This window comes from Hemiscyllium ocellatum, chromosome 12 (assembly GCF_020745735.1).
Source record: "Hemiscyllium ocellatum isolate sHemOce1 chromosome 12, sHemOce1.pat.X.cur, whole genome shotgun sequence".
In the NCBI taxonomy this organism is placed as follows: domain Eukaryota; kingdom Metazoa; phylum Chordata; class Chondrichthyes; order Orectolobiformes; family Hemiscylliidae; genus Hemiscyllium; species Hemiscyllium ocellatum.
In genome coordinates, this window is record NC_083412.1 from 92,178,272 (window position 1) to 92,205,504 (window position 27,233).

The 27,233-nt window shown below is 41.7% G+C and overlaps 1 protein-coding gene across 1 annotated transcript in view; it reads left to right on the forward strand.

Moving 5' to 3' along the window:
* LOC132820630 (neural cell adhesion molecule 2-like) overlaps positions 1-27,233 on the forward strand; it is a 581,438-nt gene that overhangs the window by 220,101 nt on the left and 334,104 nt on the right. Inside the window, exons 8-10 of the mRNA XM_060832832.1 lie at positions 6,787-6,932; positions 14,015-14,165; positions 21,411-21,598. Coding sequence (XP_060688815.1) covers positions 6,787-6,932; positions 14,015-14,165; positions 21,411-21,598 — 485 coding nt within the window. The remainder of the gene's footprint in view (positions 1-6,786; positions 6,933-14,014; positions 14,166-21,410; positions 21,599-27,233) is intronic.

The following is a 27,233-nucleotide window of genomic DNA, read 5'->3' on the forward strand; positions in this document are numbered from 1 at the left end:
TCTTCACCTTTCTCAAAGACAATTAGGGGCATACAATAAATGCCGACCTTGCCAGTAACACTCACATCTCATGAAAAACTGCACAAAAAGACACATACAGCCTGAATGAAGTCTGATTGCTGCAATTTATGGCTATTATGTTGTTTCAGAATTATTGGTTGAAAGCAGACTAGAAGAAACCAGTATCTGCAGAATACTCACTGAAATGACCCAATACCACAAGAAAACTTTGAAACGACCGAGTTGAAGTTTTCAAAATGATAAAGTGCATTGATGTAACCAAACTGTGCACAAGGGTTGAAATCCAGGTTTTACAGGTTTAAAATGAAAACATTGGATGTAAGAAGACTCTGTGTTTGCTCTGTCCTGAAGTAGTACAGAATTATACAGAAAGAAAGGAGGCCATTCAGTTCATCGAGGCTGTGCTAGCATTTTGTCACCTTCCCACTCTTTCCCATTGTCCCTTAATCCTTTCTCCTTTCAAGTAGTTAGCCAATTTCCTTTCAAAAGTTATAATCCAATCTGCTGTCACTATCTTTTCAGGCAGTACATGCTGGATCATAACAAGATGTTGTGTCAAATAGATGTTACTTCATATTGTCCCCAATCCTTCAATTTCCTTCAATTTGTTTTCTGAACATTTTACCATTGATCATTTTAACTCTTATTCGTTCAGTTCTTCACCTCTGTTTTCAGTAGAGGTCAATCTCATGAGTGAGGATAGGGAAATAAGATGTACTTTGTATCAATACTTCTACTTTTGGTCCAATCGTCACAGACCTGCCTCCAAGTCCAGAGATTCGTGCACTGTTAAAGACAACCCTGCCCATGGAGGCAAGAACATAGTGTTGGATTATAGCAGTGGATTATTGCTGTTTGTTCATGAGGGCTAGGTCTATCCGAGATTGAGATGAGGAGATTGAGGGGGAGCAACACAATGCAGAGCACCCATAACACAGAAAGCAGCTTTTCACAATGTCTTAAACAAACTTTCATCACTTTCTCCTATCTTGAAGATAAATTTGACTGAATGGTCTATTTCTATGCCACTTGGATAGTCTTTGAAATACCAGCGTGTGTTGCTAGCAAACATTGGATGGGCAAGTGAATCTGTCGGTTGACCTGTAATCTAACTTCCCCCCCCATTTCCCCCTAATACCAACTGAGACCTGATAGCTCAGGTTGAAAAAATTCTCAAAGACAGGCTGTGTCTTTAGAATAATTGAATCATGACACACGTCTTATTCCATCGTACATTCTCAAGAGGTTTATTTTGATGTGTGTCAACATATTTTCTGTTGAGTTAAATTATCTAAATTAAGTGAATTATTCAAAATTGGAACGTCATTAATGGGCCTGAGTCGTGACTGAGTTGGATAAAGGAATAAAAGTGGTATTTAAATTTTCAGGATATCAAAGAAAGCTTTTATCACTTTCTGCTGAAACACCCTCCTTTATCTTAGTTTTATACTGTGACAGTATAATTTTGTTCTGTGATTGAAGTGTAACAGATTCAGATTCAAGAAGGCTTACTGTGGTTTTGGCATCACGAAGGCTTGTAATTATATTTTTTAAGTTGGTCTATCTGTGGCATGCATAAATTACAACACCTTGGACATATGTAATGTTCCAACGCACTTTATCGGACAAGATGCCAAGCCATATAAGTTAATGTTAGGACAGCTGACCAGAAGCTTGTGTCAAACAGGAAAGCTTTAAGGAGTGTCATTAGGGAGAAAGTGAATGTTGAAAGTTGTGCGGAGAGATTTATGAATAGAATTCCGGTGATGCTTATTATTCAGACATTAGGACATGCTATCCACATGGGAACCACACTTTTCACTATATATATTAACTGTGTGGGGAACACACAAAGCACCAGTGCAACATGGTATTCATATGGACAACAGATTTTGCACAGGCTATCCACTTGGGGAATACACTTAACACCAACAATCAATCACTGTCCAATGGATTTGTTTCATGGTTGAACACTTTACCTAAAATGATAATTGGTACTCATTCACAGAAAAGCAGGGGGGGCAGACAATTCTTGCATGTGTGACAATTTTGCATGCGTGATTGGTATTTCCTAATACGCTTAATTGAAATGCGGGGAGGGAATTTAAAGTCACATCTTAACAATCGCATAGACTTGCTGGGCCAAATGGCCTGTCCTTGGCTGTGAAATGCTGAGACAGATAGATTTCTACTCAGGAAGGGAATCAGACACTATGGAGAAAAGGTGGAAAAGTGGAGTTGGAGATTGTCAGATTAGCCATAATCTCATTAAATGGCAGAGCAAGCTTGATGAGCTGAATGGCCTACTTCTGTTCCTACTTCTTACAATCCAATAGGACACAATTGAACAAAATATTTTCTTTCAAAGTGCTTCCCTGGAAATGAGGCAACAATGAGGAAATGAGGTCCTATAGCACAACCGACAAAATCCTTAGGCAATCCTACACGATACCACACTGGGTGGTAACATAGTATTCAGCTCATTTTTTTTTCATTACTTGAAGTTTTCATTGATTTAGGTCCCTTTTGTCCTTCAGAGTTTGTGACCAAAAGAGGCTTGCATTTAATATTATGTTACTGGGTCTTGTCTTTTCAGATCTAATCAGCTGAAGGCAGCATCAGCAAGGGTGTGTGACAAAGCTGTTCCTTTAACAAAGTTATGTTGTCCTTCGTTGGTTTTTCAGAGAGGCTGTAAAAGGTGCAGACTTTGAAAGGTCTGAATTGAATGGTTTTAGGGCCAGTTTGATTATAGCTAACAGATACTGCCTCAAAGTTTGGGAAAAAAAAACAATTGTACAATGAAAGGGGAGTGGCCAGTTCTCCCAGTGCTGCTTTCCACTGGTTTGGTTTGATTTTAGCAATAGTGTTGTAAAAGCTGCCAGACCCAAGAGAAACAGATCCATGCTGGTACTCCATCTCTGATTTCGCTCCTGTAATACCCTGTGTTTGATTTTTCCTTTTGTGCCCAGGTGTGTTTGTGGGGATTGTTGCAAGTATTTGGAACGGCATCATTAATTTGGGATAATCTGTTGGGTTTTTGGATAGGTTAAGTTATTCTGTATTCTGTTCACTTTTGTTTGTGTTTCATTTGGTAATCTTGTAAATAGATTCTGTTTTGTTTAAAACTAAGGGGTTTTCACCAGCTGTATCCCTCCTGGAATATCCACACTACACCTGCTGAAAACAACGAGCAATGTTAGGGTATCGGCTACCTTCTTGAAATGTTTTGAGGGGTCTGACCTGGTCCACAACAGATGTAGCAATTAGAAATGAGAATGAATGAGAGACAAGAATTAGTTCGAGATTTGGACTGCCCTATCCATCAGGTCAGTGAGAGTACCTGGACCAAATGGAATGTAGCAGTTCAAAGAGGCAGTGCACCATTATCTTCTCAAGGCACTTAATGGTGGGTGACAAATTCTGACTTGGCCAGAAGTCCCAAATGAATAGAAAAACTTGTTTGGAGGAATGCAGAGAATCTGAAGGGTTGTGGAACTGGTGGAGTTTACAGAGATTGAAAGGGATTAGGCAATTGAGCCTTTTTTAAAAAGTTTTTTTTAAAAATTGACTGCATGGACTATTTTACAGGACCTTGCAGCACAGTGCTAGTATCCCAACATTGGGGCCAGAATACCTGGGTTTACATCATTGATCCGGGGTCTGTCAAAACATCTCTGAACAGGTCCACTAAAAAAAATTTATAAATTTGAAGTTCAAATCCCAGCAGAGACAGAAATTTCAAATGATATGAAGTCCATCACTAATAAAACATCTAAAACCTACAATTCTGAGGCCCAGAGAGGACGAGTCACCAATGGCTATATATGGCATAGATTGGCAGAACTCTTATGAAAATAAGAAGAGAGATGATCCAATCCTGAAAGACATCCTGGTAATATAAATTGTACATTCAGTGACCTTCAGCGAAGTGTGAGAGAACATACCCAGTGAGGAATCGAGAAAAGAAAGAAGACATGAGGAGAATAATTAGATAGAAATGGACAGAGAAGATTCAGAAAGAGAAGATAGGTAGATAATGGATTGAGAAATAAAAGAATGTTACAAAGAGGAAGAAAGAAGAGAGCAAAAAGAATAAAAGAGAGGATGGAGTGAGAGAGAAAAAAAAGGAAAGAGAGAGAGAGAACCACACTCTGTGACAATATTCTCCCTCCATCTCCTAACTCCTCTGTATATCAGATGTTTAAATTCCTGGACTAAGAATGGTACAGAATTAGTTCATGGTCAGGATTCTTAAAGGAATTCCTGGTTTGGAAATATATACCATCTTGTTTCTTTCTCCTCGCAGGTCTCTCTGTACCTCGATATGATTTGTTGACTTGCCTTGACTGAGCTAACACTGTAATTCTGTCCCTAATCCATTATTATTTAACTGTCAAGTGTTAAACCCATCACTCATTTGATCATAAGCCCTGGAGGACCGAGGGACATAAATTGGCAGAAACTTCATGCAGTGCGAATCAATGAGTAGAATACTATGTTGCCATCTGTGTGGGACCAGATAGGACAGTCTGCAATCTCAGCTGAATGTGTGGGCTGAGTCCAACAGCCAGGGCTAATGTGGTCTCAGGTCCAGGCCAACAGGTTAAAACAAAATCTTGCATTCAATCTTTGAACACAAGGTAGGTATTCAAACTCTTACAACTAGTTTGAGACTTCTATCATTTAAAGAGAACCATGAACATATTGTGATTAATTGATAAAAATGTCCACACAAATTCATGTTTTTATTTTAAAATGTCTACATATTTAAAAATTAATCAAAGTTTCAATTGTACATTTTACTCCCCTTCCGGGATAATATTACAAGAATCTTGAAATTGCACTCACACCTTAAAGAGCAGTCCAAAGGTATACCATAGTCCCCAGTGAGTCAATTTTATTTCTCCTCATTGCTCCATCTGTTCTCTGAGGTATAGAATTTCAGGGGGATCCTTCCATTTGCCTTTGAGTAAGCAATCCTCTAACTTTCTTAAACAACCTCCTGACTGTGGTTTCTTCATTTCAAACATTGTTGTGACTGCCTTGTTTAATATCTTCCTTAAACATGTGAAAAGCAATCCACCCAGTTCCGAAAGGCTCTCGTCATTCCCATAACTTCTATACAGCTGCCTCTTGCCTGCTTGAGTCTCAACTCCTACACACACGCACTCACAGACATACACATTCACACACACAAACATACATACATACACAGACGCACACGCGCATGCATACACACAAACACAAATACAGAGACGTAAATATGCACACAGATACAAACGCACACATGCACATACACACATAGAGACACATTCGCACACACCACACAGACCATCTTTATCAAAATGGAACAATATAACAGAGGTATTAGCTTTACCATTACTTTCAACACAACTCTTTGAGTCTATGACTCACATGAATAATGTATACTGCTAATGATGCTTATAACCCTTTTCCCAAAATTTCTGTCCCTATCAAAGGACTTCCTGTCAACAAACTTTCCCAAACCTTTTCTTCCAAGAGCTACATGCATAATGTAAATCTTTCAGTACAACAAGAGGAGATTCATTGTCTCTATGAAATTCATTGTCCATATGTTCCTTTTGTCCACTCTAACCTAACTGAACAGACCTCTTGGCTCAGAGGTAAGGACACTACCACTGTGCCTTTTAAATGTAATAAACCTGGGCATTATCAAATGTCATTTAAATTAGAATGTTTTGTTCTCAAGAGCTTGCTCCCATGTATCTGCAGATAGCAATTTTACTTCTAAAACAAAAAATTATATTCTGAACGATGAGATGGTGAACTGGATTTTCTCAATAATCAAGCCCCGAGGTGTTCTGTTCTCATGATGCCGCAGAGGCAGTCTTCATTAAAAAACATCCAACGCTTGATTGAGTAACAGGTAGGGAGGGATGCACATTAACAGTTAAATCCCTTCCCTGAGTAGCAATCCACTCTCTCCACAATACCCATTCCACATCCCAAACTCCCAGGTATCTGTGTCCCTCCTTGATTTGAGACCTTTGGTGGCCATGGATCTGGCAATAAGCACAACCTTCCCTTGTAGTGCTCCTGTGCAGAGACAGCTGCTGTCCTCTGATTGGCCAGCAGCTCTCCCTGGGTACGAATTCCTCTACCCAGTTCATGAATCCCAAGGGAATGAGTGATGTTGTCCTGTCAAGTGACCGAGTGGCAGTTCTCCCACAAAGAGGTGATTACTGGCAAGTTACTGACTATCCAGCTAGCAGCCAAGACCCTGTCAACAGGATGCTGCCTTGTATTTCAGGGTGATGGCTTTTCATTATCACCCATCCTTTTGTTGCGACTCAAAATGCCATACCACCACGGATAATTTATTCAAGTATTTGTTAATTGTTAATTAATGAAGAAAAGGACAGTGCCAATTATATATCGTATGGAGTGTAGCTCTTAACCTAAGAGTTTATAAGAGCAGGAGTAGGCTATTTCATCCCTTACTTAAAGTCGATCCAGCATTTCATGAGATCAAGGCTGATCTTTTACTTCAACTCTTCTGCAACATCACTTTAGAATTTTTCAAATCAACCTGCTCAGAGATGTTATATCCTGGTTTAGAGGTATGGACACTACCACTGTGCCAGAAGATCCCACACCATATCCTTCCAGTCTTCAAACAAGAGGATACCTGTTGATAATGATGGGAGACACAGTGTTGCATGAGAGTCAGGTTTCGCAGTGATGGGAAAGAGCTAATTGTACCTCATTCTTATCCATTTCCAGTTCCACCGCACATAACACTGCTGAAGAATGAGACTGCAACAGAGAATGGCCATGTGGTCATCACCTGTGACACAGATGGAGATCCTATACCATCCATCTCTTGGAGTAGGTTTGACAATAGAAGCAGTTTTCCAGATGAAGAGAAGGTAAGAAGCGTGCTGTTGGTTTATGAGATTGAAGGGACTTATCAATTTTATCATCCAAAAACTTTGAGTTGCCTGAGCAGAGGATCGAAAACTCAAAGTTGAACTGCTGGACCAACCCCAGCAGAGCCTGAGTGTCTACCGAGGGGCACCAGCTTGGGCACAGTCTACATGCAGATTCCCAGAATCCCTACAGTGTGGAAACAGGCCCTTCGGCCTAACAAGTCCACTTCAACCCTCTGCAGAGTAACTCACCCAGATCCATTCCCTGAACCTATTATCCTACATTTACCTCTGACTAATGCACCTAACCTACACATTCCTGAACACTATAGGCAATTTAGCATGGCTAATCTACCTAACCTGCACATCTTTGGTTTGTGGGAGGAAACCGGAGCACCCGGAGGAAATGTACAAACTCCACATAGACAGTCACCTGAGGCTGGAATCGAACCCAGGTCCCTGGCGCTGTGAGGCAGTAGTGCTAACCACTGAGCCACCGTGCCACCCCAAGTTAGGCAGATTGTCTGCCAAACAGTCCCTGAAGCTAATTTGACACACCTTTCTGCTGTTTTGGAAGGCTCCTCAGCCAAGTTAATGCTAAGTAATGAGTTCAGCTGTATCAATGACCACAGTTCCAACCTTGCCCTGTTGAAAGGGTCTACAAGGCAACCTTCCACTGACTTAGTTTTGCTGGTACAGCATTAGACTACACAGTGCTGTTGTTAACTTTTGGGATGTTTGAGGGAGTGACATTGCCTGTTCAGAATAGGAGGTTAGAGCACTTTTATTTCCTCTCATATTATCACACACTTCTAGAGAAGGTTGGACTTGAACCCAGGTCTCCTGGGTCAGGGGTAGGTACTCTTTCCCTGTGCCACAAGAGGGCCCTGAGGTAGGTCAGAGGTCTTGGTTGCTAACGAGAAGCCTGTTACAGGACAGGGAAGACCATCATTGTAGACCCTGACTTGGGCTGTAGCAGGAAATGAATCTGAAGCCCAGACAGGGGTGAGGGGAAGCAGTGCACACACAGAAGAGAAGGACAAAGGCTCTCAATCAAAGACCCATACCCACCAAAGGTATTCAAGGGGCAGCTCTTCCACCCCCACCTCAGCCGTTATCTGTGGTTCACCAAGGAGGTGTCACTCAATTGTTGGATGAAATATACATGGAAAGGTTTTCACGCAGTGGGTGGTGGATGCCTGGAATGCGTTGCCAGTAGATGTGGTAGGGGCGGGAATGATAGCGTAATTTAAGATGTATCTAGACAGTTACATGAAAGGGCAGGGAACAGAGGGATATAGATCCATAGAGAATAGACAGCAGATTTAGATAGAAGATCTGGATTGGTGAGGGCTTGGAGGGTCAAAGGGCCTGTTACTGCGCTGTAATGTTCTTTGTTTTTTGTTCTTTGAAAAGTTATCATGTTATGCAGTTGACTTTCTGCTTGCGCTGTTTGGACCTTAGCCATCAAGTGCTCATTACCTCATATATTTATCCACAAGTGTTGACATTTGAGCCTGGACTCCAAATCCTACATAAATGCCATGTGCTAACCAAAAGATAGGCAGCTGTGAAGCAAGCTTCAGTGTGAACCCATTACCAGCTTTCTTCTGCATGTTACCCCCTCAAGGTCCTCATCGGAGTCCTCTGAAGCAGAATTTGTCAGTGACCCTGATGCCCAGTAAGCTGACATGCAAACTATTCTTTTCACCCTGAGTTGAGTGTAGCCCATTTACACACAGTGACTCACTACATTCTAATCCCAGTACCCTCCTTTACAGAATCACAGCATTGTTGTGGTGTAGAAAGAGGCCCATTGTGTCTTCACTGGTTCTATGACTTAATGTCAATTTCCTGCCATTCCCCTGCGTGCCATGCCAAGGAAAGATGTTGTGAAACTTGCAAGTGTTCAGAAAAGATTTACAAGGCTGCTGCTGGGGTTGGAGAGTTTGAGCTGTAGGGAGAGGCTGAATAGGCTGGGGCTGTTTTCCCTGAGGGGTGAGGTTGATAAAATCATGAGGGACATGGATAGGGTGAAAAGTAGAGGGCATAGGTTTAAGACAGCCATGATGTGGAGGTGCCAATGTTGGACTGGGGTGGAAAAAGATATAAAATAACACAACACTAGGATATAGTCCAACAGCTTTATTTGAAAGTACAAGCTTTCAGATTCATTTCCTTTGTCAGGTAGCTGGATTTAATGTGCAAGAGGAGTGATTTAAAAGGGAACTAAGGGGCAACGTTTTCATGCCGAAGGTGGTGCATGTATGGAATGAGCTGCCAGAGGAAGTGATGGAGGCTGGTGCAATTATAACCTTTAAAAGGCATCTGGATGGATATATGAATAGGAAAGGTTTGGAGGGATATGGCCCAAGTATTAGCAAATTAGACTAGATTGCTGCATTTTGGGAAAGCAAATCTTAGCAGAACTTATACACTTAATGGTAAGATCCTAGGGAGTGTTGCTGAACAAAGAGACCTTAGAGTGCAGGTTCATAGCTCCATGAAAGTGGAGTCACAGGTAGATAGGATAATGAAGAAGGCGTTTGGTATGCTTTCCTTTATTGGTCACAATATTGAGTACAGGACTTGGAAGGTCATGTTGCGGCTGTACAGGACATTGGTTAGGCTACTGTTGGAATATTGTATGCAATTCTGGTCTCCTTACTATCAGAAAGATATTGTGAAACCTGAAAGGGTTCAGGAAAGATTTACAAGGTTGTTGCCAGGGTTAGAGGATCTGAGCTACAGGGAGAGGCTGAACGGGCTGTGGCTGTTTTCCCTGGAGCATTGGAGGCTGAGGGGTGACCTTATAGATGTTTACAAAATTATGAGGAGCATGGATAGGATAAATAGAAAAAGTCTTTTCCCTGGGGTTGGGGAGTCCAGAACGAGAGGGCATAGGTTTAGGGTGAGAGGGCAAAGATATAAAAGAGACCTAAGGGGCAACCTTTTCACGCAGAGGATGGTATGTGTATGGAATAAGCTGCCAGAGGATGTTGTGGAGGCTGGTACAATTTAAGAGGCATTTGGATGTGTATATGAGTAGGAAGGGTTTGGAGGGATATGGACTGGGTGCTGGCAGGTAGCACTAGATTGGGTTGGGATATCTGGTCGGCATAGACAGGTTGGATCGAAGGGTCTGTTTCCATGCTGTATTTCTCTATGACTCTATGACTCTAATACCTCGGAGAATATGTGGACTGCAGATGCTGGAGATAGAATCCTGATGAGGGGCGTGTGCCTGAAGCACGGTTCTTCTACTCCTTGGATGCTGCTTGACCAACTGTGCTTTTTCCAGTACCACACTGTGGTTTTGAATTGATTTGATTTATTGTCACATGTACCTAAATACAGTGAAAAGCTTTGTTTTGCTAGCAGTACAAACAGATCATAGCAATCAAGGACACACAGATCATAGGGTGAAAAAAGCTTGGACAGAGTAAAGCATACAGGTTATACAGCACAGGATGTGCGTGAGGCAAGATCAACATTCACAAGATCAGCATTATTTGAAATTAGAGAGCCCATTCATCAGTCTAATAACACCAGGGAGGAAGCTGTTCTTGAACCTGCTGGTGCATGTTTCAAACTTCTGTATCTTGTGCCTGATGTGGGAGGATCTAGTTGGCATGGAGGAGTTGGACCGAAGGGTCAGCGTCACATCTCTATGATGCTGTACTCTCTCTGCATTTCTGAGCTTGTGTCAGACCTCCATCAGAGGTCTGAGCAGCACCCCTGGTTGCACTCACCCTATCTCTTCCCTTCAGGTCCTGTTTTGTGTACCCAACGAGACAGTTTCTTCTTAACCACTCCATTAAACCTTTTAATAATTGGAAGACCATGGTTAAATGTGTTTCTTTAACAGTCTCTGCTCTAAGGAGGACAACTGCAGCTTTCCTATCACTAGGACCATTCTCCTGTTCACCTATTCTGAAATGTTGACATCCTTGGAGAGGTCTCTGTAGCTTAAACAACAGTTGAAAGGACAAATTCATAAACGTATTGTTTAAAAACAGGTCGAGGTCTAATTGCCTACCTGTCAGCAATTTATAATCGTTGCTGCTTGCCTGTGAATTTCATGTTAAAGAATGCTTGGAGCAAGAAATTTTCATTAAACAATACAAGAGTATTTATTTATACAGGCCCTACAAACAATCTGAATGTATAATCGACAATGTCGGGCCTTAATCAGGCAAATATAATGAAAGACATAATACTTCAGGCAAATCTTTATTTCATTACTTCAAGCTGCTGACTCCAGCATTATCTCTTCCATAAACACACACACATGTCTTGTAAGGTTATATAGAAAGAAGTGCTGACAAATCCTCAATATCACTTAATATCAGTTTTAGATTTGGATTTCTGACTGTATAATCCTCTTAATTACTGTGGTATAGAATCTCTACAGTGTGGAAACTGGCCCTTTGGCCCAACAAGTCTGCACGGACCTTCTGAAGAATATCCCACCCAGACCTATTTCCCTACCCGGTTACTCTCCATTCCCTCTGACTCATGCATCCAGCCTACATATCCCTGAATACTATGGGCAATTACCAAAGCCAGTTCACCTACATCCAACCTTTTTACATTGCTCACATCTGTCCTGGCCTCAATTGTTGCTGTTCAATTCATTCAATTACTCTCGAAAGTCTCCTACTCCCTCCAGACGTGCCTGTTCTGACACAGTTGTGGCTAGTCCATGGTCATCCACCCTCTCCGCAAACAACTACACTTCATCCAAAACAATGTGCTATTCAAATCCTTATCCCACCAAGCCCTGATGAGCCCCTGCCAATCATGCTCATTGATTCACATTAGTCCCTCAATTTTAAAACTCTCAGCTTCAAATTACTCCAGTTTCAACCTGTACATTTCTGTCCCAGATCTTCTGGCTTTCCACCCTCAGAGATCTCGCTGCTCCTCCAAAGTTGGCCTTTTTGAGGCCATTCCATTCCCATTGATGGCTGAACTCTCAGCTGGTTACGCACTGAAATGTCACCATCCCAGATCTCAACATTTTTGTCTTTTTTATTTCTTTCTTTTCTGATATTGTTTAAAGATTATCAAGTTCAGCAAGGGATTAATTTTAGTTTGGGTATCAACATGCCTGGTGACCTTCCTATGAGGCACCTTGGGTTGATTGCATTGTTGTAGAATGGAGAGATAGGGACTGGGTTCTAATATTATTGGGCCAGAAATCCCATAGGCCTAGCCTAATACTCTAGTGATATAGGTTTAAGATCTCCACCAAAGCAATTGGTGGAACTTAAGTTCAGGAAATAACCCTACAATATAAAACTAATCTCAGTAATAGTGACCATGCAGTCAGCACTGTTGGTTTGTGGATCAGCAGCTAGCATTGCTGCCTTACAACACCAGGGACCAAGCTTCAATTCTACCCTCAGGTGACCATGTGTGTGGAGTTTGCACATTCTCTCCTTGTCTGTGTCGGTTTCTCCAGGTGTCTTGATTTCCTCCCAGAGTCCAAAGATGTGCTGGTTAGTTGGATTGTACATGCTAAATTGCCCATTCTGTCCAAGGATATGCAGGATAGGTGGATTAGCGATGGGAACTGCAGAGTTATAAGGAGGTGGGTTTAGGTGGAGTCCTCTTTGGATGGTCAGTGTGGACTTGATGGCCCAAATGGCCAACTTCCACATTGTAGCGATTCTATGATTTGCTAATACTCTTGAGGAAAGTGAACACTGTCCTTATCTTGCCGAGCTTGTGACTCCAGACCCATAACTATAGATTTGACTCTGAAAACTGCCCTCTGAAAAGGCCCACTGAGTTCAAGGGCAATTAATGATAGGCAATAAATGCTGGTCTTGTCATTATGTTTTCATTGAAAGGATGAAAAAAGAGAATAAGTACAATTATAAATGCTGTGGAATTGCCTGCATCACATATGAAGACCCGAAGCTGGCAAAGCGAATCCCCTAGATATTCTCATTGCATTATGGAGAAAAGTGGAGGATATGAAAAGTAACTGGTGCAATAATTATGAGATACCTGCAGCACACCACAGGGTGAAATTATTCTCTTGTCTGATAGAGCTTTGGTGTGCTCACTCTTAAAAGTGGGCGGGGGGATGCATCATTATTTCCGTACTAGTAAACAAGTGTAACTTCTGTAATTGTTACTCTCAGCTAACAGTGGGCGGAAGCCAATTATCATTGAAAAAACACAGCAGGTAGAGAGGGTTGCTGCACTTTAAGAGAAATGCAACAGCTTTGGTATGGAGATGTGGACTCATTTTTAAGGCACAGAGCTCACTTTGATCTCTCAAAAATTGCAGCAACATACCAGAGTATAATGATCCACAGCCCAAGAACTGCAGAGTCAACTTACCACCCAATATTTCACCAACTCGAAACCAAAAGCTAAACCAGCTTTACATTTCAAAAAAAACAATCTTTCACATTTAGATCCAGTATTTGCTGCATTTAATGTAGAGTTTTATTATCTCGAAAGTTAGTATTCCATTATTATGATAGTTGTTATCATGTATTAATTTTTTGTAACTGATAAATAGAAGTTAATGATTGAAAATTAAATGAATTCAGCTGGATGTAATATAATCTAAGGACTTTAATTAAAAAGGCAAAGTACAGTAGACCTTTCATTTTTGTTCTGGAAATTAACCCGATCTATATTCTGCAATAATTTGTAATTACAGTGAGTTCTGCTATAGCACAGTAGTTCCATTCTCATGCAATCCCAAGTTTTAAGAAAATCACAAATTTAACCTAATGGGGCTGGAACCTTATTTTAAAGCTTGGTGCTTGAGAAACAGTGTCCCCAATTCGTCAATCGCATTACAGCAAATTTGCACTAACGAAACACGCTTTATCGCAGAACGACCTGTATTGATGTGCTTAAATGTTCATAATACAGTATTCTTTTATTATTTCATTCTCTAGTTTTATTTCAATGCTTGACTATCACTGTTATTATGAATAACTGTTATGCTGGCCAGGTATACTGATAGAGTCATCAGAATTTGTCAGGAGATGACGTGTCAATAACCCAATTATCTACCTATTTGGTATTAACTAGATGTTATTGTTTACTAGATTCCAAATGAGAGGGTTGAAGTGCGTAGACAGAAGGGAACATCCTCATTGCACATTAGGAACATCAAGCCAAGTGACTCAGGAGCGTATCATTGTGAAGCCACGAGTCCAATTGGACGAGATGAGAAAAGCATGCATTTGGATATTCAATGTAAGCTCAGCCACTTAGTGGCAATGGACTGCATTTTCTTGTACTTTCTGCATCTCCGTTTTAATGATGGACTTGAATTGCGAATTGTGAATTACTTTCCAAACATTCATACTCAGGGTGTGGCAAGTTCAGCAATTCTTCAGTTGTACTTGAAGATGTAGAGAACAGGAGATTCGACGTTTCGGGCATAAGCCCTTCTTCCTTGGAAGCTGCCTGACCTGCTGCACTTTTCCAGCAACACATTTTCAGCTCTGATCTCCAGCATCTGCAGACCTTACTTTCTCCTTGAAGATGTGGACATGAAGCATTTTCTTGAATGCCAACTGCTGCAGCCATTGTGACAAAGGCTCTCTCCCAGTACTTGGAGACAGTAAGGACTGTGGATGCTGGAAGCCACAGTCAGTGGATGTGTAACTGGAAAAACACAGCAGATCAGACAGCTTCTGAGGAGCAGGAGAGTTAACATTTCCGCCCGAAACTTTGACATTCCTGTTCCTCGGGTGCTGTCTAACCTGCTGTGCTTTTCCAGCTTCATATCTATTGACCCTCTCTCAGTTACTGTTAGGTGGGAAGTAATGGCTTTTGATTCAGCACTCATTCACCAGAAACTGAACCACACTGGCCATTAAAAAAATGTTCATTAATGAAATCTGGGAATTATTGGCGGGTCAGCATTTATTGCCCGTCCTTAATGACCTCGAGGGGCATTTAAGAGGTGAAAGTGTGGACTGCAGATGCTAGGGGTCAGAGTCGAAGAGTGTGGTGCTGGAAAAGCACAGCCGGTAAGGCAGCATCCGAGGAACAGGAGAGTCAACGTTTCAGCATAAGTCTTTAATCAGGAATGAGGCTTGTGAGCTGGGGGCTGAGAGATAAATGGGAAGGGGGTGGGGCTGGGGTGAAGGCAGCTGAGAATGCAATAGGTAAATGAAGATGGGGGAGAAGACGATAGGTCGGAGAGGAGGGTGGAGCAGATAGGTGGGAAGGAATGTGGACAAGTCGGAGCATTCAAGAGGGCGATGCTGAGTTGGAAGGTTGGGACTGGGAATGGGGAAACCGATGGAGCCCAAGTTGATCCTGTGTGCTTGGAGGGTCCCAAGACAGAAGATGAGGCTTTCTTCATCCAGGTGTTAGAGTTTGGCGATGGACCAGGCCCAGGACCTGCATGTCCTTGGCGGAGTGGGAGGGGGAGTTAAAGTGTTCAGCCACAGGGCGGTGGGGTTGGTCAGTGCGGGTGTCTCAGAGATGTCTCAGAGGGCCTTTAAGAGTCAACCCCATTGCTGTGGGTCTAGAATCATATGACAGCCAGACCAACTAAGATTGACAGATCATACAATCATAAAATCACACAGTATGGAAGAGGCGCTTTAGCCTATCAAGTCTTTACCGCCAAATCTACACTAGTCCCTCTTTCCCTCACTGCACTCATAGCCTTGAATGCTATGGCACTTCAAGGACTTATCCAAGTACTTTGTAAAGGTTGTGGGGTTTCCTGCCTCACCTATCCTCAATGGCAAGTATATTCCCAACCTCTACAACCCTCTGGGTGAAAAGATTTTTCCTCAACTCCCCTCCAGGATTCCTGTCTTTCATATTAAAATTATGCCCCCTTGTAATTGGCTCTTTGACTAAGGGGAACAGCTTTTTGCTATTTACAGAGGATCTCGATTATCCTGCATTCGATTAACCAAATTTGGGATGATCTCAATACTTGGCTAACTATGTTATCCATCATTCGATTATCCAGAATTTGATTAGCCGATCAAAATACTCGTGTCCTTTGGATAATCAAGGTTCCTCTGTTATCTGTCTGTGCCCATTATAATCTCACTAACCTTTCTCTGGTCTCCTCTCAAATTTCTCTACTCAAAATAAAACAACCCGAGCTTATCCAGACCCTGCATATGGCTGATATGATCCATCCCAGGCAACATCCTGGTGAATGTCCTCTGCACCCTCTCCAGTACAATCACATCCTTCCTGTAGCGTGGTGACCAGAACTATACACAATCCTCTGTCTGTGGCCGAACCAAAGTTCTGTACAGCTCCAATATAACCTCCCTACTCTCAGAATCTCTGCTTCAAATGACAAAGGCAAACATCCTGTATTAATATTATTATTAACCTGTTCTGTCACCTGCAGGGATCTGTGGATAAGCACAGATCTTCCTGTTCCTTCGAGCTTCTCAATGTCTTAACATTCATTGAATACGCCCTTGCCTTTTCCTTCTTCGAAAGGGCACTACTTCACATTTAACAGAAATAAGTTTCGTCTCCCACCGGTTTGCCCATCTAATCAATCAGTTTATGTTCTTTTGTAGCCTCACACTTTCTTCCTCACTGTCAACCACCCAGTAAATGTTTGTGTCATCCACAAACTTATTTATCATCTCTGACCCTCCCCACCTCCATTCCTTACATTCTCATCTACTTATTTATGAATATTGCAAATAATAAGGGACCAAGGACTGTTCCCTGTGGTACACCACTGGTCACCAGTCACACATACAGCCTTCTACCCCTACACCAATCTCTTGTCATGAAACCAATTTTTGATCCTATTTGCCATGTTGTCCAGATCCCATGAGCTTTTACCTTCTTTATCAGTTTCCTATGCAGACATTGTCAAAAACCTTTCTGAAATCCATGTGAATAATATCAGCTTCCCTACCCTCATCTAAATACTTGGGTACTTACCGGAAAGTTGCACTTAACTCGTTAGGCAGGACTTCACTCTGACAAAGCCACGCTGACTATTTTCTTCTTCACTACTTTTTCCAATAGTTTCCCTACCACTGATATCCTTCCTGAAAGCGTATTGGTGTACCAGGTGGATTTTCCGAAAATTGACAATGGTTCAATGGTCATCGTTGGACTTATTGTTCCAGATTTGTTTTAGAATACAAATTTCTCCATCTGTCTAAAGTATTATCTGTGTTTCCAGGTTGATAGTCTACTGATAACAATCTAGTTTATTGCCTCCCCATATAAAAACAGTGATTTCAAGAGCAGATCAGAGGCTAGGAGTACTTCAGTAAATAATTCAGCTCCTGACTCCTCTCAGCCTTTCTAATATCTGGAAGGTACAAGTCAAAAATGTGATAGAATGGTCCCAATTTGCCTGGATGAGTTCTCGTGCAGACAGGAGGAGAATATTCCATCATACTCTTGACTTGTGCACTGTAGATGGCTATTTGGCTGAGGAATCCAAAGCGAGTTACACACTGCAGAGATTCCCATCCCTGACTGCTCTAAGAGTCCCATCTGGCAACTTCTGCATTCTGTCCCTCCAATTTTGTAATATCAAAGACATGGAACATCAGAGAAACAGCAAGCTTCTACATCAAGCAAGATAATAATGACAAGATCTCCTGTACTTGAAACTCAGATTTGTTTGGCCTGAAGTTCCCAGTCAAGTGTATTGTTCTTGGTTTCGTTCTGCCTCATTATCAGCTCAGCATATCATAGCATTTAGTTTAACCCTTTGCTCTTGATTTTAAAAATATTGCCCAAACACGCAGCCTACCTGGAAAAACTGGGGTCTTCTGTTCTTCAAAACTGTTTTGCAAGTCACTCAGAAAGCACCAATAGTTAGATTTTGTTTTCAGTGCAAGGAAACTAACAGATATGTCCTGAAATGTTGGTGTGGCTTTTATTTCTAATTTAACTGGACTGTTAAATTAGTACTGACTTCAGACCAGAGAATATGTTTATATATTTCATAAAAGTCATTTCCAAGCATTTAAAGTGAGTTTACTCACATGGTGATTTGCCACAGTGATTTTAAAATAGTATATGGACAAAGACATACAGCTGTACAGCACAGAAACAGACCCTTCAATCCAACTTATCCAGTTACCCTAAATAACCTAGTCCCATTTGCCAGCATTAAGCCCATATCCTCTAAACCATGTTATTCGTATACCCATCCAGATGCCTTTTAAATATTGTAATTGCACCAGATTCCACCACTTCCTCTGACATCTTATTCCATACACGCACCACTCTCTGCATGAAAAAATTGCCCTTCAGGTCCCTTTTACATCTTTATCCTCTCACTTTAAACCAATACCCTCTAGTTTTGAACTCCCCCATCCTGGGAAAAAGACCTTGACCATTCACCCAATCTATGCCCCTCATGATTTTATAAACCTCTGTAATGTCATCCCTTAGCCTCCAACACTCCAGGGAAAATCACAGAAGCCCTACATTGTGGAAACATGCCCTTTGGCCCAACAAGTCCATACCGACCCTCTGAAGAGTAACCCACCCAGGCCCATTCCCCGCCCCTATTTACCCCTGATTATTGCACCTAACCTACACATCCCTGAACACGATGCACAATTTAGCGAGGCCAATTCACCTGACCTGCACATCTTTGGATTGTTGAAGGAAACCAGAGCACCCGATGGAAACCCACGCAGGCACGGGGAGAATGTGCAAACTCCACACAGACAGTCGCTCGAGGCTGGAATCTAACCCCGGTCCCTGGCACTGTGAGGCAACAGTGCTTACCACTGAGCCACTGTGTCACCCCAACTATTCAGAAACTCCCTCTAGCTCAAATGTTCCAACGCACCCTAGCAATGTTTTTCTACAACCTCTACCATTGGGGAGAAGGTACAGAAGCCTGAACACATGAACCAGCTGGTTTCGCAACATTTTCTACGCTATTATTGTTAGAATACTGAATGGACTCACAAACTCTTAACATTCGCCTGTACCTGTGTTTTTGATTTTGCTGATGTTTACCTATTAGTTATTTATCTATGCTGTTTAACTATGTTATCTGCCTGTGTTGCTTGAAGATAAAACTTTTCACTGGGCCTTGGTAAATGTGACAATAAATTTGATTCAATTCAATTCAATTCAACTTAATCTGAATTATCAATATCTTTTCTGCAGCAGCACCCTACACCCACTCTTCCCACACACCCACCCTGCCCAAACTACAGCACTTCAGTTCAGCTCTGATGAAGAGTCATTTAAACTTAAAACATTAGTTTGCCCTCTCTCCATCAATACTGACTGACCCACTGTGATCTCCAGCAATGGTTGTTCAGACCACATTTGGAGTATTGTGCACAGTTTTGGGCCCCATATCTCAGGAAGGATGTAGCGTGTTCAGAGGAGGTTCACAAGAATGGTACCAGAAATGAAAAGCTTCACACATGAGGAACTTTTGAGGACTCTGGGTTTATACTCGATGGAGTTTAGAAAGCTGAGAGGAGAATTTAATTGAAACATACAGAATACTGAATGGCCTGGACAGTTTGGATGTTGGAATATCCTTCCATTGGTAAGAAAGACTAGGATTTGAGGGCACGGCCTGAGATTAAAGAGAAGATATAGAACATAGAACATAGAAAAATACAGCGCAGTACAGGCCCTTCGGCCCTCGATGTTGCACCGACCAAAGTCTACCTAACCTACACTAGCCCAATAACCTCCATATGCTTATCCAATGCCCGCTTAAATGACCATAAAGAGGGAGAGTTCACCACTGCTACTGGCAGGGCATTCCATGAACTCACAACCCGCTGAGTAAAGACCTTTTAGAACGGAGATAAGGAGAAGCTTCTTCAGTCAGAAAGTGGTGAATCTATGGACTCACTGCCACAGAAGGCTGTGCAAGCCAGGTCATTGAGTGTATTTAAGACTGAGGTAGACAGGTTCCTGAGTGTGAAGGGGATCAAGAGTTATGGGGAGAAACCAGTAGAATGAGGTTGAGACTGATCAACCATGATTGAATAGTGAGGCAGACATGATGGGCTGAATGACCTAATTTCTGCTCCTATGTCCTATGGTTTTATAGATTCCAATACCTGCAGTTATCTTCTCCAACATCCAACATTTTCTGAACCCTTTCAAGTTTCATGAAATCCTTCTTGTAGCAGGGAGACCAGAAATGCACGCAATATTCCAACAGTGGCCTAACCAATACCCTGCACAGCTGCAACATGACCTCCCACTCCTATGCTCAATACACTGACCAATAAAGGCAAGCATATCAAATACCTTCTTCACTATCCTATGTGTCTTCTATTATCAGATTTGGCAGTCAAAATGCATCAAGTTAGCAGACTTAAATGCAGCAAGGACTATTTCTTAAAATAAAAATGAATTTGAAATAATTAAATTGGCCCAACTGAACTAGATCAACATTCATCTGGCTTTTGAGGATATGCAAATGAGTTCTAAACAAGGACCCCAATGAGAAATACTACATTTCAAAGCAGGCAATATTTTTGCCTCAGTTTATGTTGGAATCTTCAATCCTTCCCAAGCACAATAATTTCGATCCAATAATTCCTAACCTCTATGTCTCGACTAGTCTCATTTCACTCTGAAGTATTTTCCCCAATCAAGTTGTTCAGAGATGTTATTACACACCTTCAGTGAAAGCTGACCTCCTGGTTCAGGGTACAGACACTACCATTGCATCATTTGAGCTCTCCCTTTACATTCGCACATTTGCTTTCTTCTCTTTTTATCTTGGCCCTTCAATTGGTTTAACAATTGAAACTGAACTTTCCTCACAAAGTTGCGTTTCTGAACAGACCCTCAAACAGCCACCATGCAGTAAGGAACAAGGCAGAGGCTTCAGTTAAATTCTGTGTCCGAAACAAGTCTCATTAAACTGTGTAACTTCAAACTGTGGTCATAATTTCCATGGAATACAGAACTAGGACCTTTCAGGGTCAATTCAGGAGACGCTGGCCTAGTGGTGTTATTGCTTAAACTCTTAATATAGAAACCCAGCTGTTGTTCTGGGGACCCAGGTTCAAATCCCACTGTGGCAGATAGTGAAACTTGAATTCAGTAAGCAATTAGACATATGAGTCTAATGATGATCATGAATTTGTTGTTGGAAAAATTGATTTGGTTCACTCATGTCTTTCAGGTAAGGAAACTGTCATCTATAGCTGATCTGACCTATGTGCAACTCCAGACCTACAGCAAAATGGATGACTCTTAACTGCTCTCAGGGCAATGAGGGATGGGCAATACATGCTGGCCTATCCAGTGATGCTCACAACATGTGAATGGATAAAATAAATCCTTAACAAACTCTGACAAGAATTGTGGGGAGCATAATTATTTTATACTCTCATCCTGCGTTCACTTTGTCCCTTTCGACTAAGTGAGGTTGGAGTTTGCAGACTCCAAGTCAAAACGTCTATGTTTAAGTGATTCGCTTTCTGATTTCCCCCCATCCCCCACTAATTTCTTTCTCTTTTTTCCTAGACGCTCCCAAGTTTCTGTCAACTCAAGTGACCTATTACTCATGGGAAGGGAATTCAGTCAACATCAGCTGTGATGTCACAGCCAACCCTCAGGCTTCTATCCACTGGAAGAAGGAAGGTGTTGTTCTCTCTGATATCAATAAGTCTGACGTCAGTATTTACAAGAAAGGCACCAAGATCCTGCTGGAGGTGAGTAAGAGATTGTGTAAGGGATCCGGTTGCGAAAGTATGTAGCAGGTCTGAGCAGGAGGGACTTCTTGACAGCTTAGATTGTCTTTGCTAATTCATTGGCATCCTCCTGGGAGAAAGTAAGGTGTGCAGATGCTGGAGATCAGAGAAAACGTGTGGCGATAGGAAAGCACAGCAGGTGGGCAGCATCCAAGGAGCAGGAGAGTCGACGTTTCAGGCATAAGCCCTTCCTGCTCCATTGGCATCCCTCCTGTTCAGTATAGATCCTAAGCTCAGGAGTGCCTTCATTCATCCTCTTCTCTCTTCGACCACTCACTCCTAATCTGAAATGCTGCTTTAAACCTATTGTATGGAGTCCAAATATCTGCTTCAGTTTACAGAGCCACAGAGCCATTTATCTCTCAAACCTGGAGGCTCCCTGCATTCAGACCTGATGAAGGGCTTTTACCTGAAACGCGGATTTTCCTATTCCTCCGATGCTGCCTGACCCACTGTGCTTTTCTAGCACCCCTCTAATCTAGAGTCCCAGAATTATTGTGCCATGGAAAGTGGCCATTCGGCCTATTGCACTGATTCAGTGCCATTTCCCCATAATTCCTGCTCACCATGTGGCTTGGAATCAAACTTTATTTTGGTGCTCTTCTTCCAAAACTCTTTGGGTTGTTTTATTATGTTGCAGGAGCTGTACAAATGCACTTTGTTGTTGTTAGATGATCATTTGGCTTTTTTTTCCCAACTGTAGTTCTTGGGAGTGAAACAAGAGCCAAACATATTTGAGGGAACCTAATATCTTTAAACTACACATCGCTTAACCCTTAGCTTCCTTTTCCTGATGATGTGACTGATGGGGGAAGGAACCAACCAATTAATTTTGGCATGTGTCACAACTCATGAGGGTAACGTGCTAGAAACCAAATCCCATTTTCCTGGAGTCGTTACAAAAGAAAAGGATTTTATAAGAGTACGTGAACTCCTCAATTTAATTCTTTCAGATCCAGCTTGACAAAACAAAAACAGAGACTTGGTTTCTGTACTTAATAAAAATTACTACTTGTTAGAAATACATAGATCCTTATTACAATATGTAATTATGAACAATCAACATATAACTCTATTCGTTAACACTCTACCCCATATAATACAACCTGATACAGATGCTCACAAGTAGACACAAGAACACGTGAGTGTGTTACGGGTGAAAAAAACCCTGAGAAGGCAGTTTAAGAGTCCCTGTCCATAGATTGTCTTTTTGTTTTGTCAGTACCTGTGGCTCCTCAGACTTCCTTCTCTTGGTACTTTCATTGATGGGAAGGTTCTTCCCAGAGCTTCCATAGATGCACTCAACAAGTTGTCACCAAAAATATCATTGATTCTCTGCTTCATCATGGTCATGGCTGTAAATTTTGATTTCTCCCAGAACTATATTCTTTTACAATAATTAACAACTAAAAGATGAAATAATTCAACCATGTGGCTCAGAAAGTTTAGGATTAGGATTTGGGTTAGGGTTAGGTTAGGGTTTTGTCCATTATATCCCTCCCAGTTTTTATGAAATAGCAATTCACAGTAACCCAGTTCTTCCCCAGCTCTACAAACTTTGTTGCTTTAAGCTTACTTCTGATGACATCTGGATCTTGATCAGATGGGCCAATGGGCTGGGAAATGGCCGACGGAGTTTAGATAAAAGTGAGGTTCCGCATTTTGGAAAAGCAAATCTTAGCAGGACTTATACACATAATCGTAAGGTCCTAGGGAGTGTTGCTGAACAAAGAGACCTTGGAGCGCAGATTCATAGCTCCTTGAAAGTGGAGTCGCAGGTAGATAGGATAGTGAAGAAGGCGTTTGGTATGCTTTCCTTTATTGGTCAGAGCGTCGAGTACAGGAGTTGGGAGGTCATGTTGCGGCTGTACAGGACATTGGTTAGACCACTTTTGGAATATTGTGTGCAATTCTGGTCTCCTTCCTATTGGAAAGATGTTGTGAAACTTGAAAGGGTTTAGAAAAGGTTTATAAGGATGTTGCCTGGGTTGGAGGATTTGAGCTATGGAGAGAGGCTGAATAGGCCAGGGCTGTTTTCCCTGAAGCGTCAGAGGCTGAGGGGTGATTTTCTAGAGGTTTATAAAATCGTGAGGTGCATAGATAGAATAAGTAGCCAAAGTCTCTTCCCTGGGGTGGGGCAATCCAGAACGAGAGGACATAGGTTTAGAATAAGGGGGGGGAAAGATATAAAACAGAACCTAAGGGACATCGTTTTCACACTGAGGGTGGTACATGTATGGAATGAGCTGCCATAGGAAGTGGTGGTGGCTGGCATGATTGCAACATATCTGGATGGATATGCGGATGGGAAGAGTTTGGAGGGGTATGGTCCAGGTGCTGGCAGGTGGGCCTAGATTGGGTTGGGATATCTGGTCGGCATGGATGAGTGAGTCCGAAGGGTCTGTTTCCGTATTATACCTCTCTATGACTCTCTGACTTTACGTTCTTGACTCTGCTTTTGCCACTATCTGTTCTGTGGTGCTTGTAATGATGGTAGGAAGGTGGACCTTAGAGAATTCCCTGATTGGGACTGTTAATCTGGTCCAATCAGGGAGCTCTGGCTGACAGTTATAAACCGGAGTATGTTCAGTCTGACAGCTGGCTCTGAGGGAGCTGGATCAGTGTCAACGACTCTCCATGTGTAAATAAATGGTGACTTGGTGATGGAATACTGGTCTCTGTGGGCTTATTTCATATTCAACCAGAATATTCCATGATCATATCAATTCATTGTATCTCATGCATATTCGCTGTAATGGGCCCATTTGCCAGTTATCATTCTTTTAGAATGGTACAGCACAACAAAAGGCCATTTGGCCCATTATACCTGTGCCAACCATGATGCCATCCTAAACACAGAACTAATCTCATCAGTCTGCACGTTGTCCATAACCCTGTATCCCCTAACTGGCCATGTGTCTTCTATCAGTGACCTCTCATTATTAATCCAGCTGCCAGTGGAAATGATTTGTACTTATTTTTTTTGAAAGTGTCAGCCTTGACTCAGTCGATAATCTATTTGCTTTCTCAATCACAAGTCTCTGGGTTCAAGTCCTATTCCAGAAATGTAAGCACAAAAATCACAGCTAACTTTCCAGTTCAGTTCTGCAATATCTGAGTTGCCATCTTTCTAAAGACCTTCAACTGAGGCCCAAATTGGTTAGACATAGAAGATCCTATGACAATGTTTTGAAGACAAGCAGAGGGTTCATCCCCCTCCCCCACACAGTCAATATTTCGCTTAATCAAGATCACAAAACACAGATTTTTTTGGCCATCAGCCATGTTCATAATTGTGGGAGTTCACTGTGTGAAAATTGGCTGAAGTTTCTCACATTGTAATGATGCCTAAGCCTCAAAAAGTGTTTAGTTAACTGAAAGCACTTTGAGTTGTCAGCACTTTTTATTTCGTGTCAAAACTTTCACATTATGGAACATTTATTAAACCTCTCTTGCAAAGAACAATATTTCCAGCTTCTCTTGTCTTATCATGAATAAAGTGTGGACCAAAAGCTATGTCTTTGAGTCCAAATCATACTTTTTCCTATCATAGTTTTGATCCATTTATCTTGGAACTCTCAGTAACGATATTAAGAACAACAACTTCCATTATCCAGCATTTTTAACATAGCTACATGTCCAAGATGATAAAAGTCTCAACTTCTTGCAATGGCATATCAGTCCATCCTTATTTAGGCTAATTTCATCATTCTGCAGTAAACCAGTATGTATAAGTGGAGTTGGCAGATGGAGTTTAATTCACATAAATGTGAGGTGTTGCATTTTGGTAAGGCAAATCTGAGCAGGACTTCCACAATCAATGGTATAATGGTAGGGCCTGCTGAGTCTTAAAGAAAAAAAAGAGATCTAAGGGTACAGGTTCATAGTTCCTTGAAAGTTGACTCACATTTAGGCAGGGTGGTGTAGAAGACTTTTGGTATGCTTGCTAACATCGATCAAAGGATTGAGCATAGCATTTGGGACATCTTATTGCAGCTGTACAAGACATTGGTAAGACCACATTTAAAGTATTACATGTAGTTCTGGTTACCCTACTATAGAAAGTACAGTACATTGTTAAAGTAGAAAGAGGACAATAAAGATTTATTAGGATGCTACCTGACTGGAGGATTTGCAGAATAAGGAGAAGTTGGATAGTATGGGACTTTTTTCCCTGGTGCGTAGGAGATGGAGGGGTGTCCTTATAGAGGCCGATAAAATCACGAGAGTGTTACAACACAGGGTAAACTCTCCTGCTTAATTTAAAACCAGCAACACAGAAAATATTTATCCAATGAAGTTATCTGTAAACATTCAAGTGGCCAAGAACTACGTAAAGTACACATGCTCATAAGTAGGCACAAGAACACATGAGTGTGTTATGGGTGAAAAAAACCCTGAGAAGGCAGTTTAATAGTCCCTGTCCACAGATTGTCTTTTTGGTTTGTCAGTACCTGTGGCTCCTCAGACTTCCTTCTCTTGGTACTTTCATTGATGTGTATAAGGCACAGAATGACTAGTTCACAGATTATAAGGTCTCTGATTTTTTTTGGTTAAGAGCTACAGTTCACAGCAACTGATGAAGGTGAATAAATTGGCTTTCCTCAGTCTTGAGATTTTTTTTAACTGAAGAATGGGCAGCATGGTGGCACTGCGGTTAGCTTTGCTACCTCACAGCACCAGAGACCTGGGTCAATTCCCGCCTCAGGCAACTGTCTGTGTGAATTTTGCACATTCTCCTCGTGTCTGTGTGGGTTTTCTACCACAGTCCAAAAATGTGCAGGTCAGGTGAATTGGCCATGCTAAACTGCCCGTAGTGTTAGGTGAAGGGGTGAATATAGGGGAATAGGTCTGGCTGGGTTGCTGTTCGGAGGGTCGGTGTGGACTTGTTGGGTCGAAGGGCCTGTTTCCACACTGTAAGTAATCTAATCTAAAGTATAATAGAGAGTAATTAACTAACCAGTATTTACAATTTATTTCTCCAACCTATCTTTACCTTCCCTTCTATAATACTAGTCTGATAAAACTCCCAATTAAGATTTACAAAACAACACTTTTTATCTCAAGCCCAGGCAGCTGTGCGTTCTTGTCTTTGGATCTTCCTGTGTCGTCTTTTCTCCTGGTTAGGAATTTCTGCATTACAGGTTACTGATCAAAAAGTTACTTTTAAGAGAGATATTTTTTCATGCAGCCTGTTACGTGATAGGACTTGGCAGTTCTCCTCTCAACTGTTCAATTCTCCCCCACTCTTGTACCCCAGAGCATTGGATTGTATTATTAGCTTTTAAGATTGTCAATATACTCAATTAAAACTTGATTGGAAATTGGTATTTTTTTCATGGTATAATTTAAACTGATTGGCCAAATTCAAATCAGTTCTTATCTCCAGGCAATGGACTAATCGAGTTGTTCCACCCAGTGTTATATTGTTGCCTTATTGAGAACACTTAGTGCTGTGTCTGGTGGTTCTGCTGCTTTTAATTCTCTTAACGGTACACCCACAACTTCATAACAAGAGGCACTGAGAAACTAACATCTTTTCCTCAAGCTAAGGGAATCTAAAACTAAAGGGCACAGGTTTAAGGTAACAGGGAAG